The sequence below is a fragment of the Microcebus murinus genome, chromosome 14 (assembly GCF_040939455.1).
Source record: "Microcebus murinus isolate Inina chromosome 14, M.murinus_Inina_mat1.0, whole genome shotgun sequence".
Taxonomy (NCBI): domain Eukaryota; kingdom Metazoa; phylum Chordata; class Mammalia; order Primates; family Cheirogaleidae; genus Microcebus; species Microcebus murinus.
Window position 1 is genome coordinate 11,210,024 of NC_134117.1, and position 13,590 is coordinate 11,223,613.

Sequence of the window (13,590 nt, forward strand, 5' to 3'; positions counted from 1 at the left end):
TAAAAATGAAGACACAGACACACATTAGCCTAGGCCTGCATGGTGTCAGGATCATCAATATCACTGTCTTCTTACCTCCACATGTTTTTTCACTGGAAGGTCTTCAGGTTGCAGTAACATGCATGGAGCTGTCCTCTCCTATGATAACAATTCCTTTTTCTGCAATACCTCCTAAAGGATCTGCTTGAGGCAGGTACAGTTAACTTTTTTAAAAAATAAGTAGAGGCTGGGCCCAGTAGCTTACACCTATAATCCTAGCACTCTGGGAGGCTGAGGCGGGCAGATCACTTAAGGTCAGGAGCTCAAGACCAGCTTGAGCAAGAGCAAGACCCCATCTCTACTAAAAATAGAAAGAAATTGGCTGGATAACTAAAAATATATGGAAAATATTAGCCAGGCATGGTGGCACATGCCTTGTAGTCCCAGTTACTTGGGAGGCTGAGGCAGAGGATTGCTTGAGCCTAGGAGTTTGAGGTTGCTGTGTGCTAGCCTGACAGCCACGACACTCTAGCCTGGGCAACAGAGCAAGACTTTGTCTCAAAAAAAAAAAAAAAAGGTAGAAGTAGTACACTCTAAAATAAATAAATACACTCTAAAATAAGATGAAAAGTTTAATAGAATAAACACATAAACCAGTAATATAAGTCATTTATTATCATTATTAAGTATTATGCACTATAGGTGAGTATGTGGTAACACTGTATGTTTACACCAGCATCAACACAAACACAGTGCTGTGATACAGTTAGGATGGCTACAATGTTACAACGGCTACCATGTCACTAGGCAATAGGAAGTTTGCAGCTGCGTTATAATCCTACGGGACCACTATCACATGTGCAGTATATGTAGTCCATCATTGACCCAAACAAACTGTCCAGTTCTCTTAGGAGCAAGTAATTATCACTGTCTCCTTTGATAGTATCAAGTTATTGTATTTTCCTTTTGAGAAAATATTAGCTGAGATTTTCTTTTTTAAAATAAAGATTAACACCCCCCCCATTTATTTATTAAAGTACAATATTTTCTTCTGATTCTAATTCTCTTCTTGAGAGAATCTACTGTGACCATTTCTTTATTCCCAAGGGCTTCTTCTCTCCTGTGACTCCGATTTTATTCTTGACCCTCAGATTCTCCCTGTCTAGTACTTGAAAGAGTTCAGTCATCCCTTGTGCCGGAGGGAGCAGAACATTCTGCCAGAACATTTAATCAGATTTACTAGATTGTTATTGATAGATGGGCACACTGTGGTAACAAGAAATCATATTTTTCTTTTAGATAACATACACTAGCTGGATTTAAATAGATAACCCAGAGCTCTTTTCTCGTCATCTATTCTGTTTGACTATCTAGTTATAATTAATTATAGTTAATCTAAAAAGTCACAATTTAGACATAATTTAGCCTGTTAAATTTGTCTTATTTGTTTTATGATTGCCATTGCTATATTCTTAAAGTTAATTCTAAACAAAGGTGGCTTTTTTGGTGGGGAGAAGGGATATGGGAGAGTAGAATTTTAGTGAGTCTTTGGTAGAAGAACGGATCCTAGCTGCCCTTTTAACATTTTCTTTTCTATATTCACACCTTTATATGACCCTCCAATTCAACTTGTTGAGAACAGACAAAGCATGTGTTAGCAACCGAGGCTGTCCTGAGCTGCTGAAGTAGTAGCTTTAGGCAGTGGTTTTCAAACTTTAGCTGGCATCAGAATTATATGGAGGGCCTGTTAAGCAGCTTCCTGGGTTCCACTCACCCCGGGATTTCTGATTCAGCAGAGCTCAGTTGGGGCCTGACAGTTTGTATTTGCAGCAAGTTCCCAGGTGATGCTGATGCAGCTCTAGATCTCTCACTTTGAGAACCACTGATAAAAGTTTAATCAGTCTTTGTAGCAGACCAAGAATGAATTAATAATGCCTACTATAATTTCTGAATTTATTTTTCCCTTACAAAACAAAGAAATAACAACAACAAAACTCAAAAGTATCTAGTATTGCTAACCCGATTTGCTTTAGCCTGTGTTAAATTATATCAAATGTAATTTAAGCTTTTATTCCAAAACAACCAGTAAGTAGTATGCCTTGGACTATTTTATTATTAAGCATTTATTTTGACTTACTAAGTTACTTCACTTTACAGATTTTACTGAGTACCTACCATGTGTAATGCATTGTTTAGAGTTGGGGCTCTAGCAGTGAATTCCTTCTCTGTGGGGCTTATATCTAGTTTGAGGGTGATTGACAATAAATAATATGCCAAGTTTTGGCAAGTTATTTGGCTTAAAAAAAGTACAAGGTTGAACATATTCCTGCCTGTTATGAATTATAATCTTGAATGATTGCCTATTTATTGGCAATTTGATAATATTTCTTGAACCTAAGATTCCATCTATTCCATGTGTTTCAGACTTTGTTTCATTTTATTTTAGTGGAGGTCAGTTAAACTTTTTTTTTTTTTTTGAGGCAGAATCTCACTATCACTCCTGCTAGAGTGCGGTGGCGTCATCATAGCTCACTGCAACCTCCAACTCCTGGACTCAAGTGATCCTCCTGCCTCAGGACTACAGGTGTGTGCCATCACACCTGGCTATTTTTTTCTGTTTTGAGTAGATACGAGGTCTTAGTGTTGCTCAGGCTGTTCTTGAACTCCTGGCCCAAAGTGATCCTCCCGCCTCGGTCTCCCAGAGTGCCAGAATTGCAGGCATGAGCTACTGCACCTGGCAGTTAAACTACTATCTTAGTAGGATTTATTTAGGCTGTATAAGCTTGTTATCTTATAAATATGTGTTTCTAGGTTTAAGCCTTGTGGCGTGATGCTTGGAGGCTTACATAAATGTTTTAAAATTATTTGGACTTGAATGTCTGTAGAGGGTCTGTGCATTCTGCAGTTCATTGAGGCTCTCGCCACTCCTTTTTCATTCTTATACTAGGCCTGCTTCACTCATATATGTTACTGATGTGGCCTTTGTAGGCATTTGAATTTGTAGTGCATTCTTTAAACAATTTAAAAAGTACTCTGTTATTTTCAAGCTGAAAAACCTAAATGAAACATAATAATTTAATGGTAATGTAATTTTTATTTAGATTTCATGCTTTAACTTTTGCTCTTATTTGCTGATATTGCACATTATATACAGAAGAGCAATTTAATTAACTACCTAAAAAGTAGAATTCAAGGAATTCTTTAGTTCAGGTCTGTATATACTCTTTAATTGGCGGCTCATGCCTGTAATCCTAGCACTCTGGGAGGCTGAGGCGAGAGGATCACTCAAGGTCAGGAGTTTGAAACCCACCTGAGCAAGAGCGAGACCCCATCTCTACTAAAAATAGAAAAGAAATTAATTGGCCAACTAAACACATATAGAAAAAATTAGCCGAGCATGGTAGCGCATGCCTGTAGTCCCAGCTACTCGGGAGGCTGAAGCAGGAGGATTGCTTGAGTCCAGGAGTTTGAGGTTGCTGTGAGCTAGGCTGATGCCATGGCATTCTAGCCTGGTCAACAGAGTGAGACTCTGTCTCAAAAAAAAAAAAAAAAAATAAATATATATATATATATACACACACACACACACATACACACACACACACACACACTCTTTAATCACATAAAATGTACATTGAGAAAAGACACCACACCAATATCTTAGTAGTGGAATTATGAGTGGTTTATATTTTTTCCATTTGCTTATCTATTTTCTAATGTATACTTAATACTGAACTACTAAAATCAAGAAATAAAAAGTTGAAAAATATAGTCTAAATTATGCAGCCTTGCAGGTCACCAAAGATTACTTCATGATGCTCCATCTTATAGCACTCCATGTAACCTTTTAAAATTAGTAAATTAGCTATTTTCTGCATATAGTATGAATTTTGGCTACTCTTTCTTTTGGTCAGTCTAAAGTTTTCTATGAGCAAAGTTGAAAGTGAGTACATTTCTCCGACAGTTTTAAAGTCCAAGACCATACATACGCACGCACTGAAGCTATATGTGTCAGATGTTAAACAAACTAAGAAAAACAGCTAATGGGTTTTGTTTTTTTAATCAGGGATTGGATTGAGATAAGGAAGTAAATAACAAATATTCAGGTAATTTTACTGGATTGTCTTTTTAAGTACTGATTGCAGATTGTTATGAAGAACCGTCCTAATCTTGGCTAAGAGTTTGTGCTGCCTAGTGTGTACCAACTTCAGTCTGTCTCTAGTTCTGCACATGCTTGTCTGTGTTCTGTTACTCTCTCGCCACTGTGGTGAAGATTGGCTGGTCTCCTGAGAAGAAAGTTTTGTTAGCTAGTATGTAAGGTCAGCTGAATTGGCTTCCTGTTTATTTTTCAAGTAAAATATATGTGGACATAGATGTATATTATATATAATACATATGTGTGGATATAGATAGCAGCTTTTTTTGTATGTTGAAATAGGCTTTAAGATTCTCTACTGTGACTCATGCCTTTTTCAGTTTGCTTTTTAAGTCTCTTTTCAAAGATATTTAAAAACAGAGTATTCAAAAAGAAATGCCCATGAAAGATACCCTGGAGGTATCAGCAGTCTCTGCTTCTGTGGTGAATCTCCATCTGTACGTTTACCTGCAGGACTTTACATTTTAGTTTCCTTTTCCTCCTCCTCCCTGTCATTGATTTGATTTGCTGAAGTGTGAAGCCTGTGCTTGAGCAGGAGGAGTGCTCCCAGCTGGAGCCATAGGAGCTCCAGGATGTCTCCTATGGCTCCATAGGATGGTTTATTGAACTAAGCAGTGGAGAAGCCCTTGGGATTGGTATGTTAATTCTTGGCTTTACCGCTGGCAGTTTTCTTTGGGAGCATATCACTTACCTTCTTCAACTTCAACTTACCTTCTCAACTTTTGTTATAGAGCAGGTAGATGATGTGGTTTAGGTGATACACTGATACGGGATTCAGTAACTCAGAATCACACAGTGAGAATGTAATTTCTTTTTCTGTTTTGTTTGAATCCTGATTACAAAAGCAGAAAGATAGTATTTTGGAGCTAGTGTGTAATACCTTGTGACACCCGCCAATCTCCCTTTTTAACAGGGAAAGCAAACTTCAGGCTCAGAACCTTTTAGAACCTCGCTAGAATTTAATAACATTTATTCCTATGTTGTCTTCTGTTTAATGGCATGTGACACAGCTTTTCTATTTTTGATACATTCATTTTATTTTTTTTAAATGCAAATAGTTTTTCAGTGCAAGAGAGTGACCCTGGGAAGCAGCTCTAAGGAAGCTGGGGAAGGGAGACGGGAGGTAAGGAAGCTGGTGAAGTCAGTCACCACTGTGGGCAACTAGAACTTAATCCCTGTGGGGAACTCTGGGAGTCAGCGTGGCACATGTGCCTTAGAGTTATCTCACCAAAGGCAGAGGGACACCGGATCCTCAGTCTTTTGAAGGTAGCTCTGGGGGTGTTAATTCTCCAGAACTTCCAGCCTGCCTCTCCTACAGGCAGAGCAAGCTCTGGCAGCCAGACAGAACACTGAGGCAAGTAGTTGTAGGTGTGGACAGAGTAAATGGGTAGGGCACCAACAGCATCTGCTACACCCCCAGACAAGCTAAGCTTTTCCTGCAGTCCTCCTCATCTTTTCTTTTCTTTTTTTTTTTTTTACTTTCTCCAGAAGCCTCTAAAGCATCTTTTTTTTTTGGAGACAGAGTCTTACTCTGTTGGCCGGGATAGAGTGCCATGGTGTCAGCCTAGCTCACAGCAACCTCAAACTCCTGGGCTCAAACGATCCTCCTGCCTCAGCCTCCCAAGTAGCTGGGACTACAGGCATGCGCCACCATGCCTGGCTGATTTTTTCTATATATTTTAGTTGGCCAATTAATTTATTTCTATTTTTAGTAAGACGGAGTCTCGCTCTTGTTCAGGCTGGTTTCAAACTCTTGACCTTAAGCGATCCCAGAGTGCTAGGATTACAGGCGTGAGCCACTGCACCCGGCCAGTCCTCCTTATCTTACTGAACAACAACTTCATCCTTTGGTGCCCAGGCCAAAAACTTTGGAATCATCCTTGTCTTTTCTCTCATGTGTCACATTTAATCCATCAGCAGATATTCTTGGCTCTACCTTTAAAATATATTCAGAATCTGACCTCTCCTTATTGTGCTTCGTTCTACCACTTGGCCCAACCCACCTCCCTCCCCATCAACTCACAGACTACTAACTTAGTTTACTCTCAACACAGCTGTTGGAATGATCCATATAAAAGTGAGGTCACATCACTCTGCCCAAAACCGTGCAGAGGCCCCCATCTTGCTCAAAGTAAAAGTCAAAGCCTTTACAATGGCCCATAAGGCCCTATGTAATCTGGTTGTGTGGTGTGTGTGTGTCTATGTGTTGTTTTCATGTCCGAGCACGTGTATGTGTATGTACCGTGCTTTTTGTCTTTAGCCTTACATCTAGTCAAAACACTCCTTTCCTTACCCTTCCCTTTAGTGTAGGTTATGTGATTCATTTGTGAATTAGATTGTCTCAATTTGCATTCTATCTTTACCACTGCAGCCTAGTTGATTTTTTAAAAAAAATTTACATATGGTAAATTCACTTTGTGGTGTATGGTTCTGTTGGTTTTGATAAATGCATGGAGTGATTGTATCCTCTACCACAGTTCCATGTAAAACAGTTCATTGCTCTAAAAATTCTCCTGTGCTACCCCTTTATTAGGTAAGCCTTGTCCCTACCTTCCAGCCCCTGGCAACCACTGATCTGTTTTTCTTCCTACAGATTTTTCTTTATTAGTGTCATGTAAGTGGGACTCTTACAATATGTAGCCCCTTGGGTCTGGCTGCTTTCACTTAACAAAATTCATTTAAGGTTATGCCATGTTGTATGCATATTTCTCAGTAGTTTATTCTTTAAGTGTCCATTAAATAAATTTAAGTAAAAACAAAAGTGAATTGATTTAAAGAAAATAATTGAATAAAAATGGTATAGGTGGACAGAGATAGAAAAAAGTCTTGAGCCTGAATGACAAAGGTGTAGAAATCAGGAATGTGATAGCAAGATGGCTGGAAAGGCTTTGCTTTACCTGGCACCTCTGCCAATAATTAGCCATGTAGTCTTGGGGAAGTCACTTAACTGTTCTGCTTCCCAGTTCTGGTGTAAAATAAACAGTAAAAACCTGATCTAGAAGTTGTTAGCTCCTATCTCCAGGGCTAACTGTGGTTCGTAAGACACAGGTACTGGTATGTTGTTTGGGTAGCTCTTTGCTAACATTAGCGTTTCATTGCTGTGAAGTAGCTGTCTCCCCTGGTTTTCAGAGTTGTTAGGACCAGCCCTTATAAATGGTTTTATAAAACCTAGAGTGAGGGAGTAGAGCCTGTCAGTAGGAATGAAGTAAGCCTTCAGCGTAAGGTTCCAATTCGTTGACTTTTTTTCTGTTGGGCTTATCCAGTTTAAGATAGTGAGAGCCTGAGTTAGAGCTGTAGTAATGTCTGAGAAGTACTGGTGGTACTGTAAACTCAGCAGATTTTCTGTCAACCTCTTCTGTGACTGTAGCATTTGGATCTTAATTCCCATAGTCCTATCCTTAGGTGAGTTTCCCAGAGATGTCTATCAAGAGTGATGATGATCAGTGTTCACAGTTTCCCAGAACGTTGTTGTGGCTCACTAATAGGCCACTTTGTCATATAATTGACAGTATAAGTTTGAGGGTCAGAGCATGTTTGAGATTGATCCAGTGATGACAGAAACTTACAGAAAACCAGGAAGGAAACCAATGATGATTGCTTGTTTTGTTAGTTTTAAAGATGGACAGATTCATAGTAATTCATTTTAAACTCATGGCTGCTTAACATCCCTAACCAGGGTCCCTTTTTTTTTTTTTTAATTGAAATGATGTTAGGTGTGTCAATGTTAAATCAGAAGAGTAAGTGAAAGGAATTTAAAAGAGCAAAATTGCTATGATTTGTGTTTCCTTTGCATGGGGCACATAGTAATTTATTTTACTTTTTACTTTTAGTAATGAATGTTATAACTATTGAAGATTATAAGAGCACATACTGGCCAAAATTGGACGGTGCCATAGATCAACTTTTAACCCAGAGTCCTGGTGACTATATCCCCATATCCTATGAACAGATTTACAGGTAAGTCAAGATTTAATTTGCCTGGGTTTGAAAGGGTATATTGAGGTTTAGGGTAACTTGAACTATGCAGCATGAAAGCATGTAATATATAATACATAAGGTGAGGCTCTGTAAGTATATATTCTGCCTTTATTGATTGGAGATTTGATTTATACTTTTTGATCCAAAAGTGGTTTTCAAGTCAAGATAGATGTGAAACCACACTCTATTAGACTTCCTCCTACCTCAGCCTGCCACTTCTGCCATACATAATGCAGAAACTGTGGAGGTCAGTGAAAAAAGCAAGAATGACTGAAGTATCTGGTATAAAAATATGTGTTTTTAGTCTCACAGGAAGACCCTAGTTTAATCTGTTGATATTTATTGACACACTATTCTAACTCTGTTTGATTGTTTTGTTTCCCAGCTCCTGGTAAATGGAAGCAGCAAATTAGGAACTGAGGTGGGATATGAGATTAGCATGGTGACAGGAGGAGGAAGTGACAACTGTGCTGTTCCACATAGCTGATGTACAAAGTGTTGTATTGCAAACATTTTTCTGAGTTAGAAACTTTCTCTCTACTGATTATCACTCTTTCTCCCTTATTTTGACATTCATTTAAAAGAAAGAGAGCAAGAGAGAACCTAGTTTGTAAGTAGTTATCACATTCAGACCCTAGCTTATCACCTAATGTTAGATTATCTAGTACTGGTTAAATTTGTAATAGACTACTCAGAAGAGATTATTTGCAGCTGGTGGTACTATCTTTTCCATAGCAACACTGATGGGGGAGGGTAAATTTTTATTTAAAAGCTGCAATTGGTCACTTTTTTTAGATATGAATTAATTATTTGATCAGTGGCTGTATATTGAAAGTGTGCTTTAACCTTAGGTTGTGTTAAGTGCTTCATCATTAACTTAGTTTTTTTTTTTTTTTTTTTTTAACAGTTGTGTGTATAAATGTGTATGTCAGCAGCACTCGGAACAGATGTATAGTGATCTGATTAAAAAGATAACTAATCACTTAGAGAGAGTCTCGAAGGAGCTGCAGGTAAAGAACTGATTGTATTGATTTTTGCTTCCCTGAGTTTTTATGATTAGAATGAGCCTATAATACATTTGGAAACTTGTTAATTTGATTATGATACAAATCTATAAACATTTTCTAGATGAATGTTGACCAGATCATCTAATCTTTGGAATAGATTATTGGTTTGAAAATTTTGACATAAATTGTGGAAATTTTTAGATCGAATATATTTCAGACCTTATCTGATTCCATTTATTACCTTATCAACATCTCTTTCATTTAAAACCTTATTTTTTCCCTAAGCCAGAGGAACTCTGGAGTAAGAAAAAAATATAAAAAAATAAAACCTTACTTTTCACTGTTAACTTTTCATATTTTGTGACTTTTATAATACAAAAATATGTGTGTATTTTAACTCTTTTAGGTAACCTGTATTATTATCTTTGAAGAGTGGTTTACCTACTAGTTGCTAATACTTGCCAATATAAACAACTGAAGTCAATACTTTATTGATAAACCTCCTGTAGATGGGCATCATCTCAACTCTAAAATTTGGGTCAGGTTGCAGAAAATATTCTGTCCAAGAGGGAGCACTTGGCTTGATCCCCTAATTTGTTGTCCCTCCCTGCCTCAGTAAAGCTTCCAGTGCTTGAAGGTCAGGTCCTATCTTTATGTCAGGGCCAGATCCCAGTTTAGTTTTGGTGTAGAAGTAACATAATGCCTAGAAAGATCACTCAGCAATAGATTACCAGAGTCTACACCACAATTAAGAAATGGTCCAACATTTTCCAATAACTACAGTTTCTAGCAAGTGCTGGGGTGTGCTTTTGGCTTGGATATTGTTTCGCATACACTTGGAGTTCTGAGGTGTCTTAGTTCCCCCCCCCCCAAATAGTTGTACTAAGTAGCTTTATTTTTCCTTTTTTTTTTTTTAACTGTAGCCAAGGCTATGTTTTATCATAGTCAAATATATACTTTTCCTGCGGTTAGTGTGTAAATTGTTTTGTCTTTTTCCACCAAATACAAAATCTTTATTCATTAACAAATATACTTAGTGCCTAGTCATTGTGTATAAACTGTAGATGAAACCCAAGGTCTGTGCATTATAGCTTTGAATGATTTGCTTTCTAATTCTTGATCCCACCCTCTCTCTGAATTCTCATCTGAATCCAGTTTATTGCCAAATCCTATTTACTCTGGTCTGTCTCTGGACTTTGTACATTGTCTTCACTTGCTGGCATCCTAGTCAAGGTCACCATCATCTCGCAAGTATTCTACTAAAATGCTCATTTCTACTGGTTGCTCTGCCTTACTTTATTGCTGAGTGTCTTAATTTATCTAACTAGTTTTTGATTGATGAATATTTAGGTTGCTTCTAATCTTTGGCTGTTACTAACAATGCTAAAGTGAATAATCAGTCTTGTAAGTAATGTCATTTACTAAGTTCATATTGTGGTTCACAAAGGTTGTTTCAAGTTGTACTCCCACCACTTGAAGGGAAAGGACTCTAATAAACTCAGTTAGAAATGAAAAAAGAGAGGTCACAACAGACACCATGGAAATACAAAACATTATCATGAATACAAGTTGTACTCCCACCAGTTATGAATATGTCAGAGTGTCTGTTTCCCTCACTGTCGATATAGTCTATTAGGAAACTAATTTTCAGTTTTATATTAATATAGGAATGATCCTAAAGATTAAAACATAGATAAAGGGTGATATCTTTTCTGATGTTAGTATTTTTAAAAGGGATACTATGTAAAATCAGGGAATTTAGTTTATTTATAGAATCAATACATGTCTCACTTTGAGTTAAGTAATATGATCCTATAAAAAATCTTGGGCCGGGCGCGGTGGCTCACGCCTGTAATCCTAGCTCTTGGGAGGCCGAGGCGGGCGGATTGCTCAAGGTCAGGAGTTCAAAACCAGCCTGAGCAAGAGCGAGACCCCGTCTCTACTATAAACAGAAAGAAATTAATTGGCCAACTGATATATATATAAAAAAAATTAGCCGGGCATAGTGGCGCATGCCTGTAGTCCCAGCTACTCGGGAGGCTGAGGCAGAAGGATCACTCGAGCCCAGGAGTTTGAGGTTGCTGTGAGCTAGGCTGACGCCACGTCACTCACTCTAGCCTGGACAACAAAGTGAGACTCTGTCTCAAAAAAAAAAAAAAAAATCTTGCTTCAAAATGAACTGTTTTATAGGATTATAAAGTTTATAACCATTATTAAATAGCAGGGTGTAGTGGTTAAAGCCCTGGGGACTGAGGTCCTGCTCTTACTCTGCCACTCAGTAGTTATACGTGTGACTCTTGATCAAATGTGCCAGTATCATCTTGTAAATGTTCTCCACATTAAAATGAAGTAGATTTATCCTTTACACTAAATTGTAAGATATTTTTTCTTCTGCTTCTTGCCTAGCAAATGCTTCTTCATTCTTTTCTCAGACTTAAACCCATTTGTCCTGTCTGTGTAAAGCCTTTGGAATGTCTGCACTCCCCTCAAAACAAAGCAGAACAGAAGAGACTATTGGCATTTCTTCTTCTGTGGACCCATTGCTTCTTGGCAGTTGTCCCGACCTGCGGGACCTTCTGTTACTCTCGGGGGTCAAGGGGGACCTTGCCTGAAAGAGATGGGCGAGAGAAAGGAACGAGACCAAGCAAATGGTTGTCAAGGTCTGCTTTGCTTAGATTCTTAGTAGGTTTTGTAAGCATACAGAAACAAGGAAGTAGAAACAAAAAAATAGAGTGGGGCGACGATGAGGCTTGGGTCTGGGTTAATCATCCCCAATCAGCGTCTTATCGGTATCCTGTTTTTGACTGCTTACTCAACTCCAACCTGGCAGGTGGTCGGGAACAATTGCAGTCAGCACTCCCTGGAGCATCCCGTGGTCAGGACGTCATGGAATGCTTTCTTCTCGGAGCTATAGCTGGAATTTTCCAGGGCGAAGTCCGTGCGTAGGACGAGTCATAGGGGAGTTGAGGGTCTTTGAGGGTCCTTGCCTCTAACATCTCCCCCTCTCTTTATTAATATGAGGGAGGTTTATATAAGTTGGTGGAGAGCCTGTCTTAGGCTACGCGATGTGCTTCCGTGACCAGCACCCCAAATATAAGATCTGGCGATTAATGTGAAGGTGAGGCCTCTGTCTTAGGCTATGTAGGTGGCATCCTGCTCCGGCACTTCTGATTATGAAGTGTGCCCCCAGGCATGGACCTACAATATTCCGTCATGGAGTTACCTCACTGCTGGCGGGGTGTGCATCTGGCACACGGCATCGCGATAATCCCGTCATGGGCGTCTCCACAGCCTTTGGAACCAACTGCGTTCCATGTCTGAGGCAAGGTCTCAGAAATTTAGACCTTCAGTGGGTGTATTGGGAGACTCTCCACGGAGGTCTTCTCTGGAGCCTCTTTGTTCTAGCCGTTGGTAAAACACGGAGACCGATTTTTGTGTGGCTGCGTCTACCTGTGACTTGACAAAATTAGTTAGTTTTTTGAAAGCCCAAGGCCCAAAGGTGAGGAGCAACAGAAAGCCTACAAGCGGCCCTAAGACACTGGGAAGCAATGTGGATAGCCAGGGGGATGTAGAAAACCAATTTTGATACCATGCCTCACTTTGTTCTCTCCGTTTTTTTCTATCTTCTAGGCTCTGTCTAACTCTCTCAATGCTATCTTCTACCAGACCTGTTTTGTCTGCGTAAAAGCAACATTCTTCTTTAAGTGCTGCGCACAAACCTCCCTCTTGGAGGAACACTAAGTCTAGACCTCTTCTATTTTGCAACACTACCTCAGAAAGTGAAGCGAGGGATTCTTTGAGATATTTTAGGCCCTGCTGTAGCTCTCGGAGATTGTTATCGATGGCAGCAGAGAGCTGCAGGTATTGCTGGTTGGAGGTGACTAGAGAGGCCTGTTCCAGCCCCTGTGGCACCAAGGCCTAGAACAACTGCGAGTGTTATGGCCGTGATGGGCTCCCTTTTTTCCCGGGGCATTGTGGTGCCGCACTCCCAAAATTTGAGCAGTTCGTCAGCAGGATGTACAGTGAGTCTGGGGAAAAGCATGACTAACACACAATATTCTCTATGCTCAAGAAACGTTGCAGTGACTACATACGGGGTAAGACCGGAAGAACAAGCAAAATAAGAGGTGTTAGATGCCTGAATATACTGAAAGGTGGAGTCGACAGTAATTGACTGATTACATATTTTTTCTAAGGGTACGGGGGGAAGCATTCTTGGGCTAAGAAGGCAAAGGCCTAGGCCTGTGACTTGGCTGAGTGTCAGGCCATCATGGGTCTCCAGGCCCCATCTGAGTTTGCTGGTGTCGTTAGTAAATAATAGTTTACCAAATGTAGCGACACCCTCATAGAAGGGAGGCTGGGGGGAGTAGCATACCCAACACTCTTGATATTCTGAATTGTTGGCCTCTCGGATGGTCCTGACAGAGGCGTTGACTAAGGTGAGAATTAGTTCTGCAGAGGAGGGGGGCC

General features: G+C 39.5%; 1 protein-coding gene across 1 annotated transcript in view; it reads left to right on the plus strand.

Annotated features, from left to right (window-relative positions):
- The window catches only part of CACUL1 (CDK2 associated cullin domain 1), an 85,603-nt gene that overhangs the window by 15,271 nt on the left and 56,742 nt on the right, over positions 1–13,590 (plus strand). Inside the window, exons 2-3 of the mRNA XM_012739142.3 lie at positions 7,966–8,092; positions 9,021–9,123. Of these exons, the coding sequence (XP_012594596.1) occupies positions 7,966–8,092; positions 9,021–9,123 (230 nt within the window). The remainder of the gene's footprint in view (positions 1–7,965; positions 8,093–9,020; positions 9,124–13,590) is intronic.